At 38.3% G+C, this 27,855-nt stretch overlaps 1 protein-coding gene across 1 annotated transcript in view; it reads right to left on the reverse strand.

Moving 5' to 3' along the window:
• Window positions 1–4,372: 4,372 nt before the first annotated feature.
• The window catches only part of CFAP47 (cilia and flagella associated protein 47), a 343,468-nt gene continuing 319,985 nt past the window's right edge, over window positions 4,373–27,855 (reverse strand). The window contains 3 exon segments of the mRNA XM_064278419.1: window positions 4,373–4,610; window positions 9,986–10,154; window positions 27,308–27,469. Of these exon segments, the coding sequence (XP_064134489.1) occupies window positions 4,398–4,610; window positions 9,986–10,154; window positions 27,308–27,469 (544 nt within the window). The 3' untranslated portion in view covers window positions 4,373–4,397.

Here is a 27,855-nt window from a genome sequence, read left to right on the forward strand (position 1 = left end):
CCTTTTGGTCAGCAGCCAAACTCTTAACCACTGCACCACCTGGGCTCCATAAACCAAAGCAAACGAAACCAAACCCATTGCCATCGAGTCGATTCTGACTCATAGCAACCTTACAGGACAGTGTAGAATTGCCACATACAGTTTCCAAGGAGTGCCTGGTGGATTTGAACTGCTAACCTTTTGGTTAGTAGCCATAGCTCTTAACCATTTCGCCACCAGGGTTTCCAGGGCTCCATGGTGATTCATGATTGTTGTTTTTATTTTTATTAAATACTTCTTTTCATTTCTTGATTCAGTCTTTAGGTTCAGTGCAAACTCCTTTAGGATCTAGGGACAAAATGGAATGGAATGTGAGGATTATTCCAAATGAACTGAGATCCAGAACCCATCTTGTCCATTGGTTTTGTGGGAGGGAGGGCTGTTGACAGTGCTTTTGAATGGCATGATTCAAGAGTGTCTTAGGTTGGTTTCCTCCAACTCACACTGTCTTAGTCATCTAGTGCTGCTATAACAGAAATACCACAAACGGGTGGCTTTAACAAAGAGAAATTTATTCTCTCACAGTCTAGGAGGCTAGAAGTCCGAATTCAGGGTGCCAGCTCCAGGGGAAGGCTTTCTCTCTCTGTCAGCTCTAGGGGAAGGTCCTTATCAACAATCTTCCCCTGGTCTGGGAGCTTCTCGGCCCAGGGACCTCAGGTACAAAGGACACGCTCTGCTCCCGGCACTGCTTTCTTGGTGGTATCAGGTCCCCATGTCTCTCTGTTCACTATTCTCTTTTCTATCTCAAGAGATTGATTTAGGACACAACCTAATCTGTAGATTGAGCCCTGCCTCATTAACATAACTGCCTCTAATCCTGCCTCATTAATATCATAGAGGCAGGATTTACAATGCTTAGGAAAATCACATCAGATGACAAAATAGTGGATAATCACATAATAGTGGGAATCATGGACTAGCCAAGCTGACAGATATTTTGGGGTGACACAATTCAATCCATAACACACAGCATGAGACATGAAAAGGGAACGGGGAAATGAGACAGGGAAGGAAAAAAAAGCTCATCCGAGATGTGTTAATGAGAGGTTTATTACTGCAGGCAACTGGAGTTCAGATCTGCTGGAGATCTTGGGGAGAAGAGGGAGAAAACACTTCATAGTTGCCCCACCCAAGAGGCATGAATGAGGGGATATTATTAACCAGGGGTGTCACTAGGGTTGGTGTCACCCAGTGAGGTAACTCATGGTGTCACCGTCCCATGCTAATTACCACAATGTTGTAGCTAAAATACCAGAAAACTTGACAAATTTTAAAACCCCAACAGCAACAAAAACAACAGCACGTGCTTATAGTATGTGCAGATATTAGGTAAGAATCACAGCTCTGATATGAGTACATTAGAAGATTCGAAAAGCAAATTAGCTAGAGTTTTAGCCTTGTAGGTATACCGATACATGTAAGCTGGGCTTATGAAAATTTTTTTGTTGTTATAGCTAACTACAGGTATATTTTAATAAAAAATAATGAATTTCTGCTGAAATACTGCACAAAAATTTTAGATAGTCATTTTGGTATCAACCCCCTCTGACAGTGTTACCTTGTACAATCGGCACCCCCCCCACACCCTGCTAGTGACACCACTGTTATTAACCTATTCTTGTTCACTATTGATCTGTTATTGATCAAGAGCTGCTCCCAGGAGCATTAACTTCCTTGTACTTCTCTCCTGCCCCCGCCCCTCCAGGCCAAGCATGCACCTGTGGCCAGAGAAAGCCCTGAAGCAGAGAGTAGAAGGTGCCTACGACAGAAAGCCTGTGGTCCTTCTGGAAACAGCGGCTACCACAGGGAATGGGCAGGGCGCCTCCTTGAGTCCTCCTGTGACTCCAAGGCAGATTTGAGCAAAGTTATATCATTCTCTCCTGGGCCAGAGAATTTTATTCATTTTCAATTTTGTCTACTTGAGTTAACCCCCTTATTTTCTTTGAACAAATAATAGTTTGCACTGGCATGGCAAATAATCCCCCCTAAGAATGTATCATCCAGGGTAAAATTTGAAACATGACAATCTAGCATCACAATTTTGAGTGTTTTTGAAATACTGACAACGTGAAATAGCTAAGAGCATATCCCCTAGAGTCGCATCCACACTTTCCTCTGATAGAAAATCCAAATGCATTCCATTCCGGACCCTTTAAATTATTGGAGTGTCTGAATCGTGATTCTCAGCAGGCTTAATATAAAGAGGTTTAAGATTATTTAAATATCATGCATTACCGTAAGCATCAAAATCTAAAAGCAATTAGATCCCTAAGTACATTCACAGCAAAGGCGATTTTACTTTCTTCAGGAATTTGAGAGAGAAGTTTTATGAAGGCTTCATGAGGAATATGCTCAGGCACTGACCCACCCGCCCCCCACACTCACACACGCAGGACAGCAGAGGAAAGGACAGACAAATGATGTTGTCTCCGTCCTCAAAGCAACATCTTCAGGGAGCCACAGAGGGAGAAGGCCTTTTAGAGATTCACAGAATGTTAGCTCTTGCCCAGTCTAGGGAAGGCAAATCCAGAGCATGTGGGCCTCCACCTCCCTCTACTTTATAATCATTGTTGAAATTACTAATTCTTCCCACAGATGCATCCCCAGGATTCTGCTTCACACCATGTGAGGAAATAACCATCAATCGACCCACAGTGCTTCCTACAGGTCATTCTTGGCCCAGTACAAAAACCCATTGGCATCAAATCAGTTCTGACTCATGGAGACCCGATGTGTGTCAGAATAGAACTGTGTTTTCAATGGCTGTAGCCTTTTTGGAAGTAGATTACCAGGCCTTTCTTCTTCTGGCCTCTTTCTTCTAGGCCTCTGGGTGGAATAGAACCGCCAACCATTCAGTTAGTAGCCGAGCACTTAACTGTTTGTGCCATCTAAGGCCTAGTACAAGGGTTGCCAAACTTTTTCTGCAAAGAAAAATATTTTAGACTTTGGGGGCTATATGGTCACTGTCACAACTGCTTAACTTTCTGGTGTAGCATGAAAACGGCCATAGAAGACACATAAACGAATGACTGCAGTTGTGTTCAAATAAAGCTTTATTTATGGAAACTGAAATTTCAATTTTATATAATTGTCATGTGTCACTGAATATTATTTGTCTTTTGACTTTTTTCAACCATTTAAGTGTAAAAATCCTTCTTAGCTAGCAGGCCATATGAAGCAGGCGGCAGGCTAGATTTGTCCCCTGGGCCATAGCTTGCCAACCCCTGCCCCAGCACAGCTCCTTCATTTTGCACATGAGAAAACAGGGCACAGAAAGTGTAAGAGACCTGTGCCAGATCACACAAATGATTTGTGGCAGAGCTAGTTGTTATGTGTCAAAAACATCTGAAAGCTGGTCCGTATTGACAGCTGATTATTATTATATTTCCGCTCAGTGATAGGTCCTAAGGAACATGTTCTCCTTTACTTCAAGGACTCACTCCCAAGGATGAGACAAGTATCAAAATGAACTTTCTACTGGATCATTTCTACAGATGGAAATACAGGATTATATGGACCACATACACATATGTACATGGATCTTTATATCAATTGCTTATTTAAAAAAAAAACATTGCCATCGAGTCAATTCAGACTCATATCTACGCTACGTGACAGAGTAGATCTCCCCCATAGGGTTTCCAAGGGGCACCTGGTAGACTGGAACTGCTGACCTTTTTGTTAGCAGCTGAGCTCTTAACCACTGGGCCAGAAGGGCTCTGCTTATTAAATAGCTCATAATATTTCAAATAATAGATATAACAAAAGATGAAACCTTCAGTCTTGTGATAATTTTATCATTAATGTTTTAAAAACTCATAAGCAACATCACCATGAGAAACTGAATTTTAATTACAACACTGGTATTTGAAATAGTATTTTCATTGAAAGCGTTTTTCAGTTTCATTACAAATGTACTCCTGTACTTTAATATATATATATTTTTTAATATTTGTAGCCAGGTTTATTTTAAAACACACACATAACTCAGAAATGAGCTATAGCATATTCAGGTAATAGATTTAGTTAGAGTTAACCTTTTAAAAGACAGGCAATATAGAAGGCCTATTGTGATGGAGTTCTGGTGGCACAGTGGTTAAGAACTCAGCTGCTAATCAACAGGTCGGCAGTTCAAACCCACCAGCCACTCCTTGGAAACCTTATGGGATGGATCTACTCTGTCATATAGGGTCACTATGAGTTGGAATCTACTCGATGGCATTGGGTTTAGTTTTTTGGTTTTTTATTGTAATTAAACTATTATTCCTCAGAAATATTCCCAAAAGATAAAATAACAATCATGAAAATATTTTTATGTATACTTAAAACCAAGACAATTTTTGAAAAAAGGTACTCTTTTATTTATGCTTCAACATCAAAGGAGCACCCTTGATGGTAGAGGATACCCCTGTCCTTTTGAGTTTGGCATTTTCACGGATAAAATCACGCCTACGAATTGGCCTGCAGTCAAACTTTGTGTTAGAAGAATCGATTTTGGCCTGTGCATTCTTCGGTGGTGTCGTACTTTGAGGTAACCCATTGATATCATACATCCAGTACATATCTTCGGTCTGGAAACAAAGAGAGGAAGAGGTTTTATTCGATGTCTCCAGGGTCTGAGAGAAAAGTAGGAAAAAATTTACCCTAGTTAACATCTTCTCTTATCCATGGACGGTATGGGAAAGGTACAAAACTCAAAGTATGCGTATCCCAGTACGGGGCACTGAGTGACATAAAATTAATGTGGAAAAGAAATTAAGGAAAGCATTTGGCTTTATGAGCTAAGCATCCATCTCATAAGAGGAGAAGCAATCTCTTTGGTTTGCATGAAACTATTGCACAGTATGAAATATAGCTACTGAAAACAATACTCTGCATTTTTTTCTGTATATGTGCACAAGAAGGAAATGTTGAATTAGGCAGTCTAGTGTTTTCTGTATGTTTATGTTCATACTTAAATCTCATTGCTCTTGTGGAATTCCTGAAGCCACCCGTGTTGACCTAAATCGTTTTATCAAGATTTGTACCATGTGTGCTCAGAAAACTCATTCGGAATAAGTCCAGTCCAAGTGAATATTGCAGTGCACCATCTGTCAATGAATATTAAGTCTATGAATTTCTTGCACATCTGGCCTGGCCATATTTTAATCATGTCTGGCCTTTCTATCTGGGGTTTGTAGTAATTCTGAATTCTGGTTCAATGAATCAAAAGAGGACCAAGCCAAGAACCACACTGAACCTGGGTTAGATAACATTTTATTTTACATTATGATGTTCATTTTGAAAAAACAAAGCTACATTTTAGTGACTGTATTTCATTGTAAATTTTTCATCACAACTGACCCACTTCATGGGTACAAATGAGTGAGCTAAATAAAGGGACTTGCACCAACACCTAACACTTAGTGGGTACCACTAAGTGAGGTACATAGAGGGACCTGCACCAGCCTCCATAATTTAGTGGGTACAACTGGAAGAGCTACTTGAAGAGGCCTGCACCCACACCTGGCACCTAATGTGTAGAAATAAGTGAGCTACATGAAGGGACCTACATCCATGCCTGGCACCTATTGAGTACAGATGAGTAAGCTACAATAAAGGATCTTCGCCAAGCCTTGCACTTGGGGTACAACTGAGTAAACTACAAGAAGGGGCCTGTACCCATACCCGGTACCTAGTGTGTACAAGTAAGGGAGCTATGAGAAAGGGTTATACGCAGGCATGGAAATTATTGGGTACAAATGAGTGAACTACAGTAAGGCACCTGCACCCATGCCCAGCACATCGTTGGCATAAATGAGTGAGCTGTATGAAGGGACCCGTACCTATGCCTGGCTATAGTGGATACAGATGGGGAGCTACATGTAGGGACTTGGAAATTTTGTATCTTTGCCTGGCACTTATCTCCAAGGACCCTCTATAAAAAATGATCTACAAAGACACTATTTTTAAAGTCCTAATTTTTATTGCATGTATTTCAATTAATCTTCAAATAATTTTGCACTGTGATACAAAATTACATGTAATTTTTTTTTCCCTGAAACCCCAGAAGGCTTTTCTGCTGGTGCCAGGGAATTAATAAATCTTGGGAACACTCCTCAATTGAGGATTGAATGGCTACAGTTGGTGTATAAATATCCCAACTCCCTCAACCCCTCAGGTGGGATGATTTTTTTTTTGAAAATTTTCTTGTGTTTTACGTGAAGGTTTACACCTATTCAACGATTCATATACAAATTGTCCCATGACATTGATTACATCCCTGCAATGTGTCAGCACTCTCACCATTTCCACCTTGCCTGCCCATCCATCCAACTTCCCTGCCCCTCCTTGCCATCTTGTCTTTGCTTTTGGGTAAATGTTGACCTTTTGGTGTCATATAGTTGATTGTTTAAAGGAGCACATTCCTCATGGGTGTTATTGTTTATTTTATAGGCCAATCTATTATTTCGCTGAAAGGCGACCTCTGGAAGTGGCCTCAGTTTCAGGTTAAAAAGGTATAAGGGTATATGAGGGCATTAGTCTTGGGGGTTCCTCTAGTCTCTCTCAGTCTAGTAAGTCTGGTCTTTTTTTACGAATTTGAGTTTTGTGTTACATTTTTCTCATTCTAACCAGGACCTTCTACTGTGTCCCTGGTCAGAATGGTTGGTAGTGGTAGCCAGGCACTATCTAATTCTTCTGGTCTCAAAGTCAGGTGGAATGATTCTGAAGTATGTGTTCAATACCATTTCTCAGAAATTCCCCATGGGACTAAACTCCAGTCGTCTGCTCTGGCAGTTGCCTTGATAAAGCATCCTTTATTGCCAACTTTTCCTTCTCTGTCTCACGTCCCGGTTTCCCTACTGTGTTTCCTGAAATCACACAGCAAACAGGCTACCTGGACTTGAATCCTTACTTGAGGAATCACGAGTCAAGGCATATATTTACAGTGCCATTTCCCACAATTTCATGGTTATGATTAACTCTGTTAAAAGCAATACATTTATAGACATACACACTTAATGGGTCTAATCATAATGGGCATGTATGCATAAATACTACTTTTACAGAAGTATCAAAAGTTTTCTCTTGGGTAATCCTTATAGTTCTTATATTTTTATAAACTATTTAAGATTTATCATGTCCATCATAGAAAGTTGAACCTATTAACCACTGTCTCCGAGTATCACTATTTTTTGTACCAGTCTGAATGAGTTATATTTAGTCCCTTAAAGCTAGGGCTATTTGCCTGGTTTAATGGTGGGAAAAAAAAAAACAGTTTAGAATTATTCTAAAATTGGTTTAATTGAAAGGGAAATTATGGAGCTTGCTAACATGATTGTTAACATTTAATTAAACCATTTAAAAAAAAAAATCATCATTTTATTTCCAAGTAAAGCACAATTACCATCATATATATCTTTCTAGCTATTGCAAATATTAATTGACTTAATACTTAAAATGAACAATTTTTAAAATATGACAATAATGCAAACAATAATATTTATTTAGGTCATGGTTTATATTTTGTCAGCGTCTTCACATTTATCATGTGAAGTAGCATCGTGTTGTCATTGAGAGTAGGGCTTTGGAGTTAGACAGACAAAGTTTGAAACGTGATTTCAAGATCATTGGTTTTGATACATACGATAACTTGGAAAAAGCTCAAGGGCATTATACTTTGTGTAAAAAGCCAATTTCAAAAGGTTATGTAGTATGCAATTCCATTAATATAACATCCCAGAAATGACAAAACTATAGAGATGGAAAACAGATTAGTCATTGCCAGGGACAGGGGCAGGAGTAAGAGTTGGGTTAGACTATAAGGGGTAGCATGAAGGAGTTCCTCTGTGGTAATGGAACAGTTCTGTATCTAAACTATGGCTGTAGTTAAATGAATCTATACATGGATCCAGACTGCCTAGAACTAAACACACACACACACATGCATTTGTAAATTGTGAAAACAGAGTAAGATCTGTCGTTTGGTTAACAGTATTTTACCAATGTATATTTCCTTGCTTTGATATTTTACTATATCTATGTCAGATGTTATCATGCCTCCAAAAATGTCAACTGTACACTAGATAAAATAAGCATCATTTTAATTTATAAATCTATTTATAAACTTGTCATTTAATCCCCCTAGGGCCAAAGTATGTGGTCCTTTCTTAATAAGCAAATATAACAACAGGATCATTTTACATCAAGTATCAATTCAGGCAAAGGGGTATGTGCAGCAAGACCCCAAAGACTTTATACTTTCACTATCTGAGTTTTTTTTCCAGAAAGATGAAAAATATAATTGTCTCAAATAATACTCAAACTCATCTCTCTTTTCATTAAAACAACAACAACCATTTCTGTCCATGACACTGCCTAATTAGTGTCTGATTTTGAAGTCTAATAATCACTTTGTAACTAAGAGATGTGTGTTATAACACGATTACTCAACCTTTTTGCCTCTGCTACTGAAAACACACTGTTTATTAATAGATAACTTTTCACAAACAATTTGTAAGTTCTCTTTAGCTGAAAAGTTCTTAGTATACACACTATGTGTGAAATTTTATAGAGACATTTTGCTTACCAGGGATATTTTCAAAATTGTGCTTACCCTGTTAATAAAATGATCATTTTAACAAACTTTTATATTAATGATTCATTTTAAATTTTTTTAATTAAAAATATTTTTATCTACTATTTTATATTCTTCATTTTAGACTTCAACCTTTTTTTTTGGTATGCAAAGCTTTTTTTATTGTACTTTAGGTGAAGGTCTACGGAACAAACTATTTTCTCATTAAACAGTACACATGCTGTTTTATGACACTGGTTAACAACCCTATGACATGTCAACACTCTCCCTTCACAACCTTGGGTTCCCTATTGCCAGCTTTCCCGTCCCCTTCTGCCTTCTAGTCCTTCCCCTGGACTGGTGTGCCTGTTTAGTTTTGTTTTATGGGCCTGTTGAATCTTTGGCTGAAGGGTGAACCACAGGAGTGACTTCAGTACTGAGCTAAAAGGGTGTCCCGGGGCCATACTCTCAGGGTTTCTCCAATCTCTGTCAGGCCAGGAAGTCTGGTCTTTTTTGTGAGTTAGAATTTTGTTCTACATTTTTCTCCAGCTCTGTCCTGGACCCTCTATTGTAATCCCTGTCAGAGCAGTCAATGGTGGTAGCCGGGCACCATCTAGTTGTACTGGACTCAGTCTGGTGGAGGCTTTGGTAGATGTGGTCCTTCAGTCTTTTGGACTAATCTTTCCCTTGTATCTTTAGTTTTCTTCATTTTCCCTTGCTCCCGAAGGGGTGAGACTGACCAGTGGAGTATCTTAGATAGCTGCTCACAGGCTTAAGACCCCAGATGCTACTCACCAAAGTGGAGTGTAGAAGATTTTCTCTATAAAGTATGTTATACGAATTGAGCTAGATGTTCCCCGAGACCATTGTCCCCATGCCCTCAGCCCAGCAATTCGGTCCCTCACGGAGCTTGGATGTGTCTATGGAGCTTCTATGACCTTGCCTTGTACAAGCTGTGCTGGCTTCCCTGGTATAGGCTTCAACATTTTGATACCATAAGCCTTAATCAAAGACTCCACAAACTTTATCTCGTATCACATAAACTCAATAAAGTCTTTGAACAGGTTCATTATAGAAAATAATATATAAACATCGAAATCACTTTATGGTCATTATTTGTATCTTCCACATTTCCTTAATGTGGAAAAGAAGTAATTCCTTACTTTCTTCTGGTGTTGACAACCTTTTTGCTATATTTCATTTTTCAAAGCTCTTTGCTGGATAAAATAAAAAAGTTAAATAAGATGTAAAAATTGAAATAAGTTGACTTTTGAAAGGTAATACTGTTATTCTTTATTTGTGATGAATGGGTGATACCTTTACTCCCTAGTTCATTCAGTGCCTTTAGTAACATCAAATATCCTCAACTGCTGTCTTTCTTGAACTCACCTGTATTACTAATGTTGCTTTGTATTTCCTGCTGTACATCCGGGGTCTAAATATCACACTAATGAGGGCTCCAGCAGTGTCATACGGTGGAAGTTCTCCACATTCGGGTTTTACAGAAAACTCTGGATCACTGCCAGGTAGGAAGTATGCAGTGAACGGCTCAGTATTGCTGGAAAAAAGTGTAAAATTCAACCTATTAAAGCAAATCATTACGCCATTCTCTTTGCTGCATTAGGCCTACAGTTAAACATTAATGTGGCTGGGAGCCTGATACTTGTTATTCTATGGAATGCTTACAGAATGATAATGAGGAAATATTTTTTAAATTACTGAAAAGTATCCTTCTTTATAGCATGATAAAATGGAGTCCTAAAGACTTTTCAATCACATATTTATAGTGTACAATGAAAAAATGCCATGCCTATAAAAATTGGAAAAAACTCAATGTCCCACATGAAAATTCAGTCATTAGTAAATAAATTCGTATGTAAAACGACCAACCACAACAATATCATAAAGCCTTTTGTTTATACCATTCCATTTTGATAACGTGCTTACTCTCCATCAACCCATTGCCATTGAGTCAATTGGAAACCCTGGTGGCATAGCGGTTAAGAGGCTGCTAACCAAAAGGCTGGCAGTTCCAATCCACCAGGTGCTCTTGGAAACCCTATGGGGCAGTTGTACTCTGTTCTATAGGGTCGTTATGAATTGGAATTGACTCGATGGCAACGGGTTTTTCTCCATTAGTTTTCCAGGCTCAGTAATGATTCTTGGGCCTAAAGATGGGTAACTATGATCTGAAGTGAAATTGAGTGACATTTAGGACTCAAATGACCATCTTCATGCCAAGGTTGATTACATTTGAGATAAAGACTGTGAAAGAAGTTGAGGAACTTTCTGGCAGAATAAAGCAAGAGGAGAGATGCATATGACCGAGGTTTTAAGTGAGGAATTTAAAATTCAAACTGAAAGGGTGAGATATAGATAGAAGGTAAAGCACAGTGTGTGAGAACAAGTCCAACAGTGAAACACAGAGAAAGAGATGGGGGGATTCACACTGGAACTCAATGATCCATTCAGCAAAATTTTTTGAGTATTATAACAGAGGGTTAAAGAGCGCAGACTCTGAAGGCGGACTGCCTGGATTGGAATCCTAGCTCTACCTAGATGCATAAATTCAGGCAATTTAGTCAACCTTTCTGTATCTCATAATTTAAACAAAGTTACTAACTCCTGTAAAGCCATTAGATCAACACCTGATAGGTGCTCAATAAGCATTAACCAATGTTACTACAGTTATCATTATCATTGTTCTTTTAAAACATTTTATCACTACATTATTCAATAGATAAGACATGAATAATGTAGAGTGCTAATTCTCAATAAAGTCAAACTAGATAGAGCAGTGTTTTGAAATGATCAGTTTAAAGGCAGCTGACCATTAAAAAAAATGCCATAATACATTTTCAAAACATAAAAGCCAATATAAGTTACATAAAATATAAACAAATTGCTGCGGTTGAAGTTGGGGTGGGGAACCAACCAGGATATATTGTGTTGCTATACGTTTGTTCTTTAACTTGTAATGATCTAGTCAGTAAGAATTGAGCTTGTTGCCTGGGGTAGCCCAATGCCTCCAAGTATGTTGCTAGGATGTTTTCATACATCATCATGTAGGGGGTTCCCTGTCCCTGAATCGACCTCATTGTCTTTTATTTCCGAACAAAAAAAAACAAACCCAGTGCCGTCGAGTCGATTCTGACTCATAGCAACCCTACAGGACAGAGTAGAACTGCCCCATAGAGTTTCTAAGGAGTGTCTGGCAGATTCGAACTGCTGACCCTTTGGTTAGCGGCCATAGCACTTAACCTGTATGCTACCAGGGTTTCCATCCTTTCTAAAATCCCATAGAAAAATAAGCAAAATACCCAAGAAGCTTAAAGAAAAAAAAAATCTTAACTACAAAAATTTAAGAGTTGAAAATCCCATCGATCCAGAGCTTAATTATTAGTGACAGAAAATTATAGACATTGGTGCTATATCCAGATACCGATGGGGCTGATAGTTGGTGAATTTGTGTTGTTACAAGCACATCTCCACGCTCGATTCCTGACATAACAAGGCCCCTTTATGAATGTTTGAAAAATTCACATGTTAATTAGAAAGGTCTGTGTTATTTATAGCAGAAGTTTAATATTTGGTACCATTTTCAGAAGCAGCAGCTTTTAGAAAACTATGACCTCTGCATTTCTAATTTGGGGCACAGGAACCAACCTGGGGTCTTCTGGGACAAATGTTAATACCCAGCAGTGAGCAACACAATTTGGTCTTTTAAATATTTTGGCATATTTCTTTTAAACAAAACCGAAATATAACATTAAGGCTACCACTGGAAATGAAAAAAAAAGAAACATTGATAAGGGCCTTTATGCACGGATAGTGAAAATAAACGCAAAAACCAAACCCATTGCTGTCAAGTTGATTCCCACTCATAGCAACCCTATAGGACACAGTAGAACTGCCACATAGGGTTTCCAAGGACCGGCTGGTGGATTCGTACTGCCAACTTTTTGGTTAGTGGCCGAACTATTAACACTGCACTACCAGGGCTCCAGTAAAAATAATAACTATCATTTATTAAACTTCTGTCACACAGGATTTCAAACAAATCTCTTAAATGAGCTTGGGGAAGATGACAATCAGAAGTGGGAAGGTTCAGACCGGTTTGCAAGAGGGAGCAGGGCAGACAGGAGCCTGGGGCCCAGCAACTGCATTCCCAGGGGGATGAGGCAAAGGGATCCTCAAAGGAGGAAGAAGCTGCTCTCTTGATGTGAGTGAGAGGGGCTGACTTATCAGGTGATTTAGCCCAGGCCTGAAGCGGTGGCCAGCTGCCCTTGACACACAGCTGTAGCTACTGGATTTGAATGTGGGCATCACTACATGGGGGAAGTCACTACCTAAGAGAGACTCTCCTCTGTGATAACCCATATATGCCAGCTTCTCCAGGATCCACTGGAAGCCTAGGCCCCTGTCCCAGGAGGAGTAAGCCTGGGCAGAAGGTGGCAGTGGCCTTGAGGAAGGGGAAACATTAGCCATCAAAGGACTCTCCCTGAAAAACGGGCGTGTTATAAATATATATCTGGCCTGTGATCTTAAGTAGGGAGCCCTGGTGGTACAGTGGTTAAGCACTTGGCTGCTAACTGAAAGTTCGGTGGTTCAAACCCACCAGCCACTCTGTGGGGAAAAGACATGGCAATCTGCTTCCATAAAGATTTAAAAAACCAAAAAAAACCAAGCCCATTGCTGTCTGGTTGATTCTGACTCATAGCAACCTTATAGGACAGAGTAGGAAACCTTATGGGGTAGTTCTACTCTGTGGTATAGGGTCACTGTAAGTCAGAATCGACTCGATGGTGACAGATTTGGTTTGGTTTTTTTTTTTTGGTGGGGGGTGATCTTAAATTCATGTCCTGGACAAATCCCTGTCACACAGATGACAACCAGTCACAAGTTATTCTCATAGTTTTGCCACTAGGATATTCAGATTCTATTGCTTAATAATACACCATCTAGATTTTCCTTGTGAGAGATATTTTAAATGCCACCTCTTAAACTGACATCCCAATTACACACCCTTGCTTCCCGGTATTGGCAGAAGTGGCTTGTGTAGTCTCATGTATTCAAGAGAGGCACTGACAGTGCACTATCAGATTTGTAATTTCGCTGAGGTGTGGATTTGAATTATACAAACTGGGGGTAAAGTAACAAGTCACTGAGCCTCGCCTACCCCTTAGTATGCCCATCTAAATGTTTTTCTGTCTGTAATCCCATATATAATTCAAACACAGGGTTCCCTTTAGAAAACTACGTCAAAAACTTTAAGATGTCTCCTACTGCTGATGATAAAAAAAGATGATGGGAGAGGCTAAAAATTGAAGCAATTAGTAAAACTTATGGTTTTTTAGAAGGAAAAAAAAATGTTGGAAACTCTATCGGGCAGTTCTACTCTGTCCTGTGGGGTCGCTATGAGTCGGAATCAACTCGACAGCACTGGGTTTTGGGGTTTACATTAGAGAATGCAGCGTTAAAGCAGTAAGTTCAACCTGTGATTTTAGAATGTGAATGAGCCTACTATAGGTTATACAAGGAAACGAAAAAGATTGTGCTGAAATGACTTTAGTGGATTCTCTGGGCTGTGCAAAATACGTTCATCCAATAATATTTTTTTTTAAAAAAAGCTTTTTTTGAAAATTGAAGTCATCTTACTTGAGGTCCAGGACATATGTAACTTTCAAGAGAGATACAGTTCAAGAGATGGCCGGCAGGTCGTCATCACTTCTGTTTTATCAGAATCAATTAAGTTCATCTTTAACCTTGCTCAAGTTACAATGTTCTATATGGCTGGATATGGTATAGCAGCAAAATTTATTTCAATAGCTTTGTAAAAGATTTATCCTGTATTTATAGAATCATCGAGGGCTTTAAGAGGTTAATTTTAATTTATTTTATGTTGCAGAAATAGAGGAAATGATATGTTAGAGCTGTATTCAAACACTTGGAAATCCAAGGACTTAAGACATTCCATCTGGAACATCAAGAGCATATTCTAGTTCCAGCTCTTTCATTTATCCAGCAATTTTTTTCTGAGCTCCTATGTGTGTTACAAATTCTTAGATGCATGGTGCGGGGGATGAAAAAATATAAAACAAATGACTCCTGTATTCAAGTAGCTTATAATGTACTTTGAAAAAGGAGCCATATAGGTAAATACCTGTAAAAAACAATTAAAATTTAAAAAGACAGCATATATCATTAACTAGATAGTTTGTAGAAACTCACAGGGGAAAGGAGTCTATGAGGAGGCATGGTCAAATAAATGCTGGAAACTTATACACTAAAAGGGTCACTCTGGCCGTGCTGAGAATAGGCTGTGGGAAGAAAAGGTGGAAAGACGGAGACCAGAAGAGACGCTTAGCAGTAATTCCGACTAAAAAAGCATTGGTGGGTTAGGTCAAGGTGGCAGTAGTAGTAATGGTGAGAAATGGCTGGATTTTGTTTACATTTTGTAGATTTTATTGACAGGTTTGCTAAAGAGATCCGCTATGGAATACCACAGAAAAAGAAGAATCAAAGTTTGTTCCAAGCTTCTTGACCTGAGCAAATGCAAGAATGGAACTGCTGAGATTAGAAGACTTTTAAAAGGTGAGGAGTGAGCATTGACCTTTAGATAGAAAAATGCGGAGAGAGTTCAACAACCCAAGAGGTTATGGTCCTCAGTGAGTCATCTGAGTGGATACTGAAGTCATCAGGAATTATGTCAGGGGTGGTACAGGAGAGGCCAGCACTGAAACAGGTACTGAGGCAGAGTTACCAAAGTATCTTTAAGTGACAAATCAAGGAAGAATAAGGGCGCAAGATTCTGATCAAATGGGCATCAAGGCTGGAGTTAGGGGCAGTAAGGGAAGTGAATGATGTAGAGTGGTAATAGTGAGGAGGCACCTGCCCAACCACCAGGCCTACTGGGATGGCAGCAGGCTCAGGATCCCCGCCTAGGGCTCTAAATGTCTTTGGACTCAATCACTGAGTAAACCAAAACTCCCCCACATATTTTCATATACCACTTGGACCTAGTTCCCAAGCTCGTTTTCTTGCTAGTTATTGACTGCCTCACCTATGTAACCCTAACTTGTAAAGTTCTATATAAATCTACAGTATGCTTATTGTTATAGAGCCTCAAGAGTCCCATTTTAATGGGTGTTGGTGTGGCTTCCTGGAGGTCCTCCTTCATCACCTAGTGATTTGTGAGACTTCTATCTATCATCCATCCATTCATCCACCCATTCGTCCATCCACCCATCCACCCATCCACCCATCCACCCATCCATCCATCCATCCATCCATCATCTATCAGCTACCTACCTACCTACCTACCTACCATGCAGCCATGGGCCCCTTCGCTCAAATAACTTACAAAAAAGCACAGATGAAAATAGAGTTTCTCTGCCTCAGTCCTAAGGGTTTGTGTGTGTACTGGGTGGAGGGAGGTTGAGAGAGGATGAAACAGCTTGAAATGGTTTGAAAAAAAAAAACCTTAACCCAAAAGGATGAGACTCTGATAAGAGAAATTCAGAGCCCAATGTGTGATGACAGGCATTTACAGAAATGATCTCTTCCTGTACGTGACATTCCTTAAATTATATTGCCCCAATAGGATGCCTATTCTACCTACATATGAGAAAGTTAGTGGTGAAGATAATTCTCTAAACCAACAGGATAAGTAGCCTTATCAGGGCTATAACCTGTTGCTGTTGAGTTGATTCCAATTCATAGCAAACCTATAGGACAGGGTAGAATTGCCTCATAGGGTTTCCAAGGAGTGGCTGGTAGATTCGAACTACCAACCTTTTGGTTAGCAGCCGAATGCTTAACCACTGCACCACCAGGGCTCCTATCAGGGTTGTAAGTTATTGAAAATACAGGTGGGTAGCTCTACAGTGTTTAGCTGGGTAGGTCTGCAGAGCTTTTAACCTACCACAGTTCAGAATGGCCCGAGTCTGATGTTCACAGAACACTAAGCTCGGGTAAGGATGTGAGCGGAAGCGTCTCTGTTGGAATGGGGCCAGAGGGAAGGGAGGCAAGAGCTGAAGCACCCTACCTAAAAGGACACCTGCCCACTATGCACTGCCAAGTCTGCTAACTTACTTTATTCTCCATTATGACTGTGTAAACATGTGTGCTTGTACGTGTGTGTGTGCTCAGATAAACCAGAGATAATAATACATACTTTGTAATATCATTGCAAAGAAATAAGCTCAACAGTAGGTACGCAACAAAGATTTGCTATTATTGTTGTGTTGTTAATAGGTGGTGCAGACAAGAGAATAAGAGAAAGTATGGTGATCATGAATAATCTCTTAAGTGGGCTCATACTGCCCTAAATTGGACACAGCTTTAAATTCTACTAGAAATAAATTCTTTTCAGTCCTTTTTTACTTTTTTTGGATAATATCATTAAGAATAGTAAATGAGCTGTTTTGATACCCTGAACTGCATTATGTGTTTTATCCTAAATCTTCAGAACACTTCAGAGCCCTGAATCATCATGCCTAAAATTATCGCTTGACAGATTTTGGCCATTTTTCATAATAAATGCATATGAAAGTGAAATGTATTCCTTGCAATAGTCTTCCTCTGTCTTTCTCCCTCCTCCTTTCCTGGGAACACTGATGTTCTAGCAATTGTTCAATTTAGGAGACAGAGTTTTAGAGATCATTCAATTTAGGAAACAGAGACAATTTAGGAGACAGATACAGTTTCTCACATGGCTTGCTGTAAATTTTTTTTTCCTCCTCCTTCCCTCTCCTTCCATCCCCAGTAAAGAACAAAAACACATAGTCATCAGGGAGCAGGGGTCATTACTCATCAGAATTTACTCTTGATCCCTGCGTAAAAGGGAGCTGCACTGTTCATGGGGAAGCTGGTAAAATCCTGAATATGATTAGGACATCCTTTGTTCCCATAACATCCTGTTTCTTTCCCATAACCCCTGCCCCATTAGTTTTCAAAATCTCTGGAGTGATCTGAGATTTCTAATACCTACCAAGCTACAGGCTCCCCAGGGCTAGAAAATAAGATGGATATATATAGTAGCTTATTTACATTACTGAGTATTCTAAGATAAATTTAAAGAATGAGTTGATATGGGGTAGCAGATAGTTTCCAACTGGCCCAGAAAATTGACCAATGAGGAGAAAAAAAATCACCTGTTCTACAGCTTGTTATGTTAACCACCGTGATCTGAGCCTTGTCACTCAAAGACTGCCAGGTGGTGACAATATCCAACTGGTGACAGTATCCAGGAGGAATGTGGAGACAGTTTATTGACTTAGAAGCAGCTTAAAGTACTAAACTAAGCAGATTCCACTGTGACAGTTTTAAAAAATGTTTGCACATTCTTTGACACTTTTCCCATCAAAAGGAGGGAACCATGTTCCCTTTCTTAAATTCGGTCCAATCTAGTGACTCTTATAACCAACAAAATGCAGCAGCAGAAGCGACTTCTGTGTCTAGGTCAGAGAATTACATGCAGCTTCCACTTGGTTCTCTTGGGACACACACTCTGTGGGAAATCAGTCACCGTGTAAAAAATCCAATACCTGAGAAACCCATGAAAAGAACACAGGTAGGCATCACCATTGAAAGGTCCAGATAAGCGACCAGCCAACAACCAACATCAACTGCCAGTAATGAGAGTTAGCCATTTTGAACATCCAGCTCAGTCAAGCCTTCTGACGACTGTGGCCACAGCCAACATGTGATTGCAACCTTCATGAAAGACTGTCAATAATTAAAATTCACCAAAATGCATTCCACATTTGCATACCAAATGCAGTTAATGAGGATAATTCCATTTGTTGTTGAATCTTTCTTAAAATCTGCCAGTGTCAATACTGTAAGGGGTGCAAGAGCACATCTTCAGAGCCAAAGCTGAACAAAGTCAAAGCCTATACATTATAAAATATTCAATTGGCATTTCTGACTTACTTGGCAATTCTAAGTAATTCAGTCAGTGCAAGAGGGCCCTCAGAGTTCAGGACAGAAGAATCAAACTTCATTTCATATTTTGAATGCATTTGACATATACGGCTGCATGTCTTAGAATTTCTGATAAATGCATTTATCCCCTATGAAAATGTTTATTGGAAAGCTAATGAAGTAGGTCTATTTCATATTTCTTGTATGGCTTTCCTTGAACTTAATGCTTGCAGAAACACACCAGAATAAAAGATAAAAGCTGCTTCTAATTTTAAACAAAACACCTAACAGAATTTAGTAATATTAATTAAAAATGAACTTAGGATGATAGTGATTGTAACAAAACAGAATGATTGTTTCTTTTTTGCTTCTTCCACAAAAATGTATTGCTCTTCTTGCCTCTTTTTCTCTTTTTAAAAAATACCAGGGCATAAGGAAGCAGATCTTATTGCATCAGAGACCAAATCACGTATCATATATTTTCTGGTAGTACCCATAACAAATTTCCACAAAGACATTAAAAAATCAAATACCCAGTGAAAATACAAAATTAAACCGAATGGCAGTCTGAAGAAATTTTGTAATTATCTTATTTTTCTCCAAAGTCATAGTGAATGTAGAAATGTATGTTCCAAATAAACTTTGCAGTGGGTTGAGAAGAAATGAATGAATGTAGGGTAGTCAAAAAAAGCAGGAATTGAGCTCTGAATTTATTACTCTGAGAAGGCTGAGTGTGACACAGATTCAATCTTGTGCTTTTTATCATAGGAAATAGCAGTTTCAGCACATCTGTAAAATATTAACATGGCATTATTATGGCCAGAGCCGACACAAATTAAGGTATTTCCCAAGACACTGGAAGAATAAGTCATATTGACATCCGAATCATAATGGATATTCAGTAGTATGTAACATCACTCTGTTCTTCCTTACTCTTTCTGACACTAAATATGGGCCTGTGCTCTATGCCTCTACTTAACTGCGTGCATAGTTTCCAATTAACTTTAGAGATAAACTAAAAACCCATTGCCATCGAGTCGATTCTAACTCATAGCGACCCTATAGGACAGAATGGAACTGCCCCCATAGGGTTTCCAAGGAGTGGCTGGTGGATTTGAACTGCAGAACTTTTTGGTTAGCAGTCGTAGCTCTTAACCACTGCACCACCAGAGCTCCCAGAGATAAACTAAAGTAGGGAAGATATATATATATATATTTCAACTTAGACAAAAATAATGATGATGGTATTCTTCCAGAAAACTCGTACATTTCATTGTACATCCCTGAGAATTTTCCTTTGTGAGTGTCATCCAAAATTTTGAGACTTTTTTGTTGATTGTAATCTCTTATAACAGATAATTGAATTTAATTGTGTCTGTCAAAAGCAATCACAAGTGAGACAATGAAGGATGGAACTTGTGTTATTTTCAATTCAAATGATTTGGTTCACATGTTTTCATTAAATTAAATGTGGGATAATATTATAGCGTAATTAGCAAGAATACAATATAATAACTGAATCACTCTGAACTCTGTGGATGGTTTATTTTCTACAACGAAGAGAGAATAAAGATAATTCTAATTGTTAAAGGCCTATGCAAGTTATGATATCAGATCAATTTACCATATTTTAGGCAAAACATGTCTGATATCTATTTAGTTAATTTTCACCCACACCAGAAACTTGTGTTACAGAATATCTAAAACAGAATCCTAGTAGCAAAGACTCTGAACAAAACGCAAGTGTTACATAGGCTGAATACACATACAGAACTGGAAAAAGGAAAATTGATTTCCTGCCCCAGAGGCAAATTTATCAGAGTAATTTAAACAAGTATGAGATTACCATCTACTGCCTAACAAGTGAGTAGAAATCCGTTCTTGCACTCCTGATTGCAAAGGGAATATTTTAAACCTGACCAAACTAGAAAAGTTATGAAGGGATAACAATAAAGAACATTTAATAAATCAATGGAAGAAAGCACAGCTTTCATTCATGCTTATAACTATGTTTCTTTGGAGCTGATCATCATGGATTGAATTATGTCCCTCCAAAAAATATGAGTATCAATTGGGCTGGGCCATGATTTCTGGTATCCTGTGATTTTCCTATATGTTGTAAATCCTGCCTCTATGATGTTAATGAGGGAGGATGGGCGGCAGTTGTGTTAGTGAGACAGGACTCAACCTACTAGATGGGATTGTATCTTGAGGCAATCTCTTGAGATATAAAAGAAAGAAGTGAGCAGAGAGACAGGGGGACCTCATATCACCAAGAAAGAAGCACCGGGAGCAGAGAAGCTCCCATTGCAGGGGAAGGTTGACGAGAAAGACCTTCCTCCAGAGCCGACAGACAGACAAAGCCTTCCCCTGAAGCTGGCTCCCTAAATGTGGACTTTTAGTCTACCGTGAGGAAGTAAATTCCTCTTTGTTAAAGCCATCTACTTGTGGCATTTGTTACAGCAGCACTAGGTGACTAAGACACTGATTAAGCCATTTAAAAAGCCCTGTTGACTATAATAAACAATTTACTTTGAAACAACTCCACACACATACACACACACACACACAATGGTTTTCTATAGTAAATAAAAATACAAATTGCCACATCACATAAAACCAAATGACTGCTCTGACAACAATGAAAAAAAAAAAAAAGACTAGCTTTGAGATGGCTTATATACCACCAAACACATCATGGGATTTGGTTCCTTGGTTTGGAGGTTTAAGGTCATGGTTTCACGGGACATCCCAGTTAATAGGCCTAATAACATGTTTAGTGCTTCTGTTCTACCTCCTAGTTCTTTGTGTAGTACTTGGGATCTTAGAAGCTTGGAAGCATTCATCCAAGGCATAACAATTGACCTCTATTCACCTGGAGTAACAGAGGAAGAAGAATCAGAAATAGGAGGAGGTTATGGAATGTGTGACTAATTGCCTCCATGAACAACTCCCTCCTTTGGCCTTAGACCAGAAGAACTGGATGGTGCTTGGCTACTATTACTGAACATTTTGATCAACGATTTCATAGGAGAATCTTGATCAAAAAGGGGAAAATAAGGCATAGAATTTCAAATTCTCATAGTGCCAGACTTTCTGGAGCCATGGAGGGCAGATGGACCTCTGAAACTATTGCCCTAAGATAATCTTTAAACCTTAAATCAAAAATACCCCCTGAAGTCATCTTAAAAACAATAGTTTAGTTTAACTGGTAAAAAATGTCTTCCTTGAGCATTATGCTCTTTTAAGAACTATCTATCATCTATCTATCTGTCTGTCTGTCTATCTATCTGTCATCTGTCTGTCATCTGTTGTCTGTCTGTCTATCTATCTATCTATAACTATTTATATCTATATCTATCTTGGATCAAATTGGATCAACCTGAGAACAGGAACCTTAGGGGCACTGAGTTTATGTCATTGAGAGAAGAACAACTCAGAAAAGGAGGATGAGAATGGATGTGCAATTTGAAGAAGGTAATCAATGTCACTAAATTGTACACGTAAAACTGGTGAATTGGTGTGCTTTTGCTGTGTATATTCTCAGCAACAACAAAATAAATAAAATTTAGAAAAAATTGTTTTTAAAAAGATTTACAAGATATCAGAATATAAATAGTATTTATCAGAAACCTAAGAACTATACCAAGCTTCTATTTCATCCCTGAATGTACTTCAAACCAAACCACAAACCCATTGCTTTTGAGTTGATTCCAACTCATAGCGACCCTATAGGACAGAGTAGAACTGCCCTGAAGGGTTTCCAAGGAGATGCCGGTGGATTCGAATTGCTGACCTTTTGGTTACTACCTGAGTTCTTAATCACTGCACCACCAGGGCTCCAAGTGTACTTCAAGGCACATTTATAGTCATAATCACGAAAGACATCACTGTTCTGTTGGTTACTCATTACGGAAACCAAAGTACTTGGGGCTTTTCATTCTTTCAGAGCATACTTATTAAGGAAGTGTCATGGATTGAATTGTGTCCTCCAAAAATATCTGTCAAAATGGCTAGTCCATGATTCCCAGTATTGTGTGATTATCCACCATTTTGTCATCTGATATGATTTTCCTATGAGTTGTAAATCCTCTCTACGGTGTTGATGAGATGGGATTAATGGGAGTTATGTTAATGAGGCAGGACTCAATCTACAGGATTAGGTCATGTCTTGAGCCAATCTCTTTTGAGATATAAACAGAGAGGCAAACAGGAAAACGTGGGAACGTCATATCACCAACAAAGTAACACTGGGGGCAGAGTGTATCCTTCGAACCCAGGGTTCCTGCAATGAGAAGCTCCTAGACCAAGGGAAGATTGATGACAAGAACCTTCCTCCAGAGATGACAGAAATAGAAAGCCTTTCCTTGGAGCTGGTGCCCTGAATTTGGACTTCTAGCCTGTTAGACTGTGAAAGAATAAATTTCTGTTTCTTAAAGCCATCTACTTGTGGCATTTCTGTTATAGCAGCCCAAGATAACTACGACAGGAAGCATTCCTTACATGCCTGGAACTGTATCTGGTCTTGGAGATACAAGACGGTCACGGTCTCTGCCCTCCTTGAACTCAAGTTCAATGTCATCAGCAGCTATTACATGTCAAGGCGTATCATGATAAAACTTACAAAAGCTAAAATCAAAGAAAACATCTTGGAAAAGACTAGAGAGAGATGAAACATCAGCTATAGGGCATCAACTTTTCAAATGACAGCAAATTTCTCAGAAACCATGTGAGCCAGAAGGAAGTGGCATGGCATTCAACTCTGAATTCTGTATCAGGCTAAAATACACTACAATAATATAGAAGAAATAAAGATAATTTCGGATGAAGGAAAACTAAGAAAATTTGTCACCAGTACACCTAACCTTGAAGATTAACTAATGTTCTATGAACAAAAAGAATATGAGAACAGAGGGAGTCTAGGATCTCAGGAAAGAAGAAAAGCAATTAAATGAGTAAAAATAGGAGTATAATGAACTATATATCCTTCTCATGAGTTTTTTAAAATTATATTTGACAACTGAAGCAAAACTTAAAATGTTATTGGACATGGTGCTCAATGTATGTAATAGAAATAATACATTTAGATTTAAAAAGTGGGAGGGTAGACACATGAGACTATGTGGGCAGCTCCTGTATGGAGGCGAGATGAGGAGACAGAGAGGGACCAGAAGCTGGTTGAACGGACACAGGAAATACAGGGTGGAAAGGAGTGTGCTGTCACATGGTAGGGAGAGCAACCAGGGTCACATAACAATGTGTGTATAAGTTTTTGTATGAGAAACGGACTTGAGTTGTAAACTTTCACTTAAAGCACAAATAAAAAAAAAAAAGAAAAGGAAAAGTGGGGAGGGTAAAGGGAATGAAATGGAAGTGAGATTTCCATACTTCCCTTGAGGTAGCAATAGACAATGTGATGATGTCTTCTACCTGATAAGTGTTCCTCTGGCTTCTGACTGAATAAACTATAACAGGAACATCCTGATCCTCAAATTCATCACTAAATTCAGTCAACTCTCTGCTTCCCCCTCCAAAAAAAAAAAAAAAAAAAAAAACTCCAAGTGCTAACTTATTCCCTGGGCAACAGAACTAACCAACTAACTACCTGGCCTACATGTATTTGCTCTTGTTCTTATCTCATGTTTTATTATTTTATTGTGCTTTAGGTGAAAGTTTACAGTGCAAATTAGTTTCTCATTCAAAAATTTATATACAAATTGTTTTGTGACCTTGGTTGCCATCCCCGTAATGTGTCAGCACTCTCCCTTTCTATCCCAGTTCTCCGTGTCCACTCGTCTAGTTTTCCTGTCCCTTCTGCCTTCTCCTTTCTGATTTGGGCAGGTGTTGCCCATTTGGTCTCCTATACTTGATTGAACTAAGAAGCATGTTCCTCATGCATGTTGTTTGTTTTAAAGGCCTGTCTAATCTTTGGCTGACTTTGGTGGACTTCAGGGGTGGCTTTGGTTTTGAGTTAGCAGGGTGTCCAGGGGCCATAGTCTTGGGGGTTCCTCCAGTCTGTCAGACCAGTAAGTCTGGTCTTTTTTTGTGAATCTGAATTTTGTTCAACATGTTTCTCCTGCTCTGTCTGGAATCCTGTATTGTGATCCCTGTCAGAGTGGTTGTTGGTGGTAGCTGGGCACCATTTAGTTTTTCTGGGCTCAGGCTGGTGGAAGCTCTGGTTCATGTGGTCCATTAGTCCCGTGGACTAATATATCTCTTGTGTCTTTGGTTTTCTTCATTCTCCTTTGTTCTGAATGTGATGGGACCAATAGATCTATTTTAGATGACTGCTTGTAAGCTTTTAAGACCCTAGACACTACTCACCAAAGTAGGATGTAGAACCATTTTCTTTATGAACTATGTTATGCCAGTTGACCTAAATGTCCCCCCGGGCACCATAGTCCCCAGCCCTCAGTTCCAGAAGCTCAGTCTCTCAAAGTATTTGGATGTGTCTAGGAAGCTTCTATAGCTTTCCCTTGGTCAAGTTGTGCTGACTTCCCCTATATTGCGTATTGTTTTTCCCATCACCAAAGTTAACACTTGTCTTCTGTCCAGATAGTGATTTCCCCTCCAAACCCCTCCCACCCTGATAAAAATTCACAAGAAACTGTGAGTAGAATAGAACTCGCTCAATCTGAAAAACCTACAGCTAACATCTATTGAATGATGAATGACTGAATGCTTTCCTCCTAAGGTCAGAAGCAAGGCAAGGATATATGCTCATCACTTCTGTTCTACATGGTATAAAAGGTTCTAGCCAAGTGCACTGAAGCAAAAATGAATGAATGGATAATTAGATAAATGAATGAATGAAGAAAGATATCCAGATTAGAAAGGAGATAGTAAGACTATCTTTATTCTCAGATGACACAATCCTTAATGTAAAAATTTCCAATAAAAAACTACTGTAATAAAACGTTTAGTAATATAACAGGATTAATGACCTATATATAAAAGCCAATATTTCTATATACCAGCAATTAACAATCAAAATACGAAAATAAAAACAACTACAGTATTATAAAATTAAATGCTTTTTGGAAAAATTTTAACAAAAGAAGTATAACATTTGTACATTGCAAGAAACAATATATCACTGGAAAAAAATTAAAGATCTAAGTAAATGGAGAGATATTTTATGTTCATGAATTGGAAGACTCAATACTGTTAAGATGCCAATTCTTCCATATTAATCTATAAATTGGATATAATCCTTTTCAAAATCCTAGCAGTCTTTTTTGAATAAATTAGCAAGCTGATCCTCAAATTTATATGAGAATGTAAAAACACTAGAATAGTAAAAGTAGTTCTGAGAAAGAATACACAAGTGGGAAGGTTTACACTAATTTCAAAACTTATTATAAAGCTAAAAGAATCAGAAGTACGATTTGAGCATAAGGATAGACATATAGATCAATGGGAAAAAATTGACAGTATACAAATAAACCCTTAGATTTATGTTTTTTTTTTTTTTAACATGCCAAGACAATTCAATGGTGAAATGATAATCTTTTTAACAAATAATTCTGGGAAAATTGGATCTTCATAAATCAAAAAAATTAAGTTAGACTCTATCTCACACCAAATACAAAAAAAAAATAACTTAAAATGGAACATTAACTTAAGATGCAAGATCTAAAACTATAAAACCTCTCAAACAAAGCACAGGGAAAAAAACCCCTGTAACCTCAGGTTATGCAAAATGTTTTTAGATAACATTAAAAGTACAATCTTGAAGTTAAATTTCATCAGAATTAAAATATTTTGTGCTTCAAACAAGACTTAGGGACATGAAAACAGAAGCCAAAGGCTGGGAGAATATATTTGCAGTCATATATTCTACAACAAAATGAAGCAAACTATTGCTACATATAACAACATGTATGAACCTCACAATCATTACACTAAGTAAAAGAAGTCACATGCAATAAGTAACATATTGTGTGATTTTATTTGTATGAACTATCCAGAAAAGGCAAAGTTAAGGAGATAGTAGGAAAATCATTGTGTTTGCCTGAGACTGGGGGTAGGAGAGGGGACTGGCTGGAAAGAGGCTTAAGGGAAAATTTTGGGGTGATAAAAAAAATCCAAACCTGGATTGTGGTTATAATTGTAAACTCTATAAATTTTCTAAAAAATATTGAAATGTACACTTATAATGGGTGAATTTTATGGTACATATGTTATTTTATATATATATATTTTTATGTTATACCTCAATAAAGTTGTAAAAACATATTTTATATGTGAGAGTGGTTAAAGTATTATTGTCATGCTCCCTATGTTATCACAAGTACAAGTAGTCCCCGACTTCGGACATATTTAAGTTAGACAAACCACATTTAAGACCATCTGTTTTTTTTTCTGTACAACTTTTTATCATTAGTAATATGTTGCAGTACGTAATTTTCTGATGTTATTATTCTCAGATGTTCACTCGTGGATGTTCAATTTTATGATTTACTCTTCAAAACACTGCCAGATTTATAAAGATACTGATAATAAAAGGCAATAGTACTGAAAACTAAAAAAATGAGGTATTTGACTTATGTCAGAACGTACTTACAAGGGAGTTGTCAGGACTCCGTCGTAAGTCAGGGACTACCTGTATAACAAAGGCAACTATGGCTGAGCAGAAAAATAAGGCAGAAGGTGGAATAAATATAGGTTACCCAATCATCTCTAATATGTCATAATAGAATTTTCTATCTTAAATTTTCTTCCACAGTTCACCACAAATTACATTCACAAAACTGAGCCACATACTTTTGCTTAATATATTACCTTGTCTGACTTGTCAGCCTGAAGTCAACAACAGAATCTTTAAATAAGCCAACCCCTTCTATGTCAATGACATCGTCCACATCTGGCTCAGTAGCAAGCAACGTTAAGGGAAACTTCCAGATCCCATCTCTTGTGCACTCTATTTTCAGTATAATTTGAGACCTTGAATAGAAAAAGATCTTAAAAGATACTCATAGGAAAATAGGCAAGGCGAATATTAACAGTAAATCGACATTTAAGGTGGAAATTTAAGCAAACGTTGTTTCACCAAAACCAGTGGAATTTTCATTAAGACAAATTGTAGGTGACTGTTACATTTCAGAAATCATTTTTAGGTCATAGTTTATATTATCGTTCTCTCTTTTGTAGGGCATCTTATCTACTCTCTACTTATTTACTAATAACCAATAGCATTTGCAGAATAGACTTGCAAATTTCCTGTAACCAGCATGAAATATCATAGTATTTAAGAACCTAATGTAGATTTGGCAAATGGACCCAGTGTTAGGCTAACAGGTAACTTATTTAGGGATTTTCTGTTTGACAGG

This window comes from Loxodonta africana, chromosome X (genome assembly GCF_030014295.1).
Source record: "Loxodonta africana isolate mLoxAfr1 chromosome X, mLoxAfr1.hap2, whole genome shotgun sequence".
Classification (NCBI taxonomy): Eukaryota; Metazoa; Chordata; class Mammalia; order Proboscidea; family Elephantidae; genus Loxodonta; species Loxodonta africana.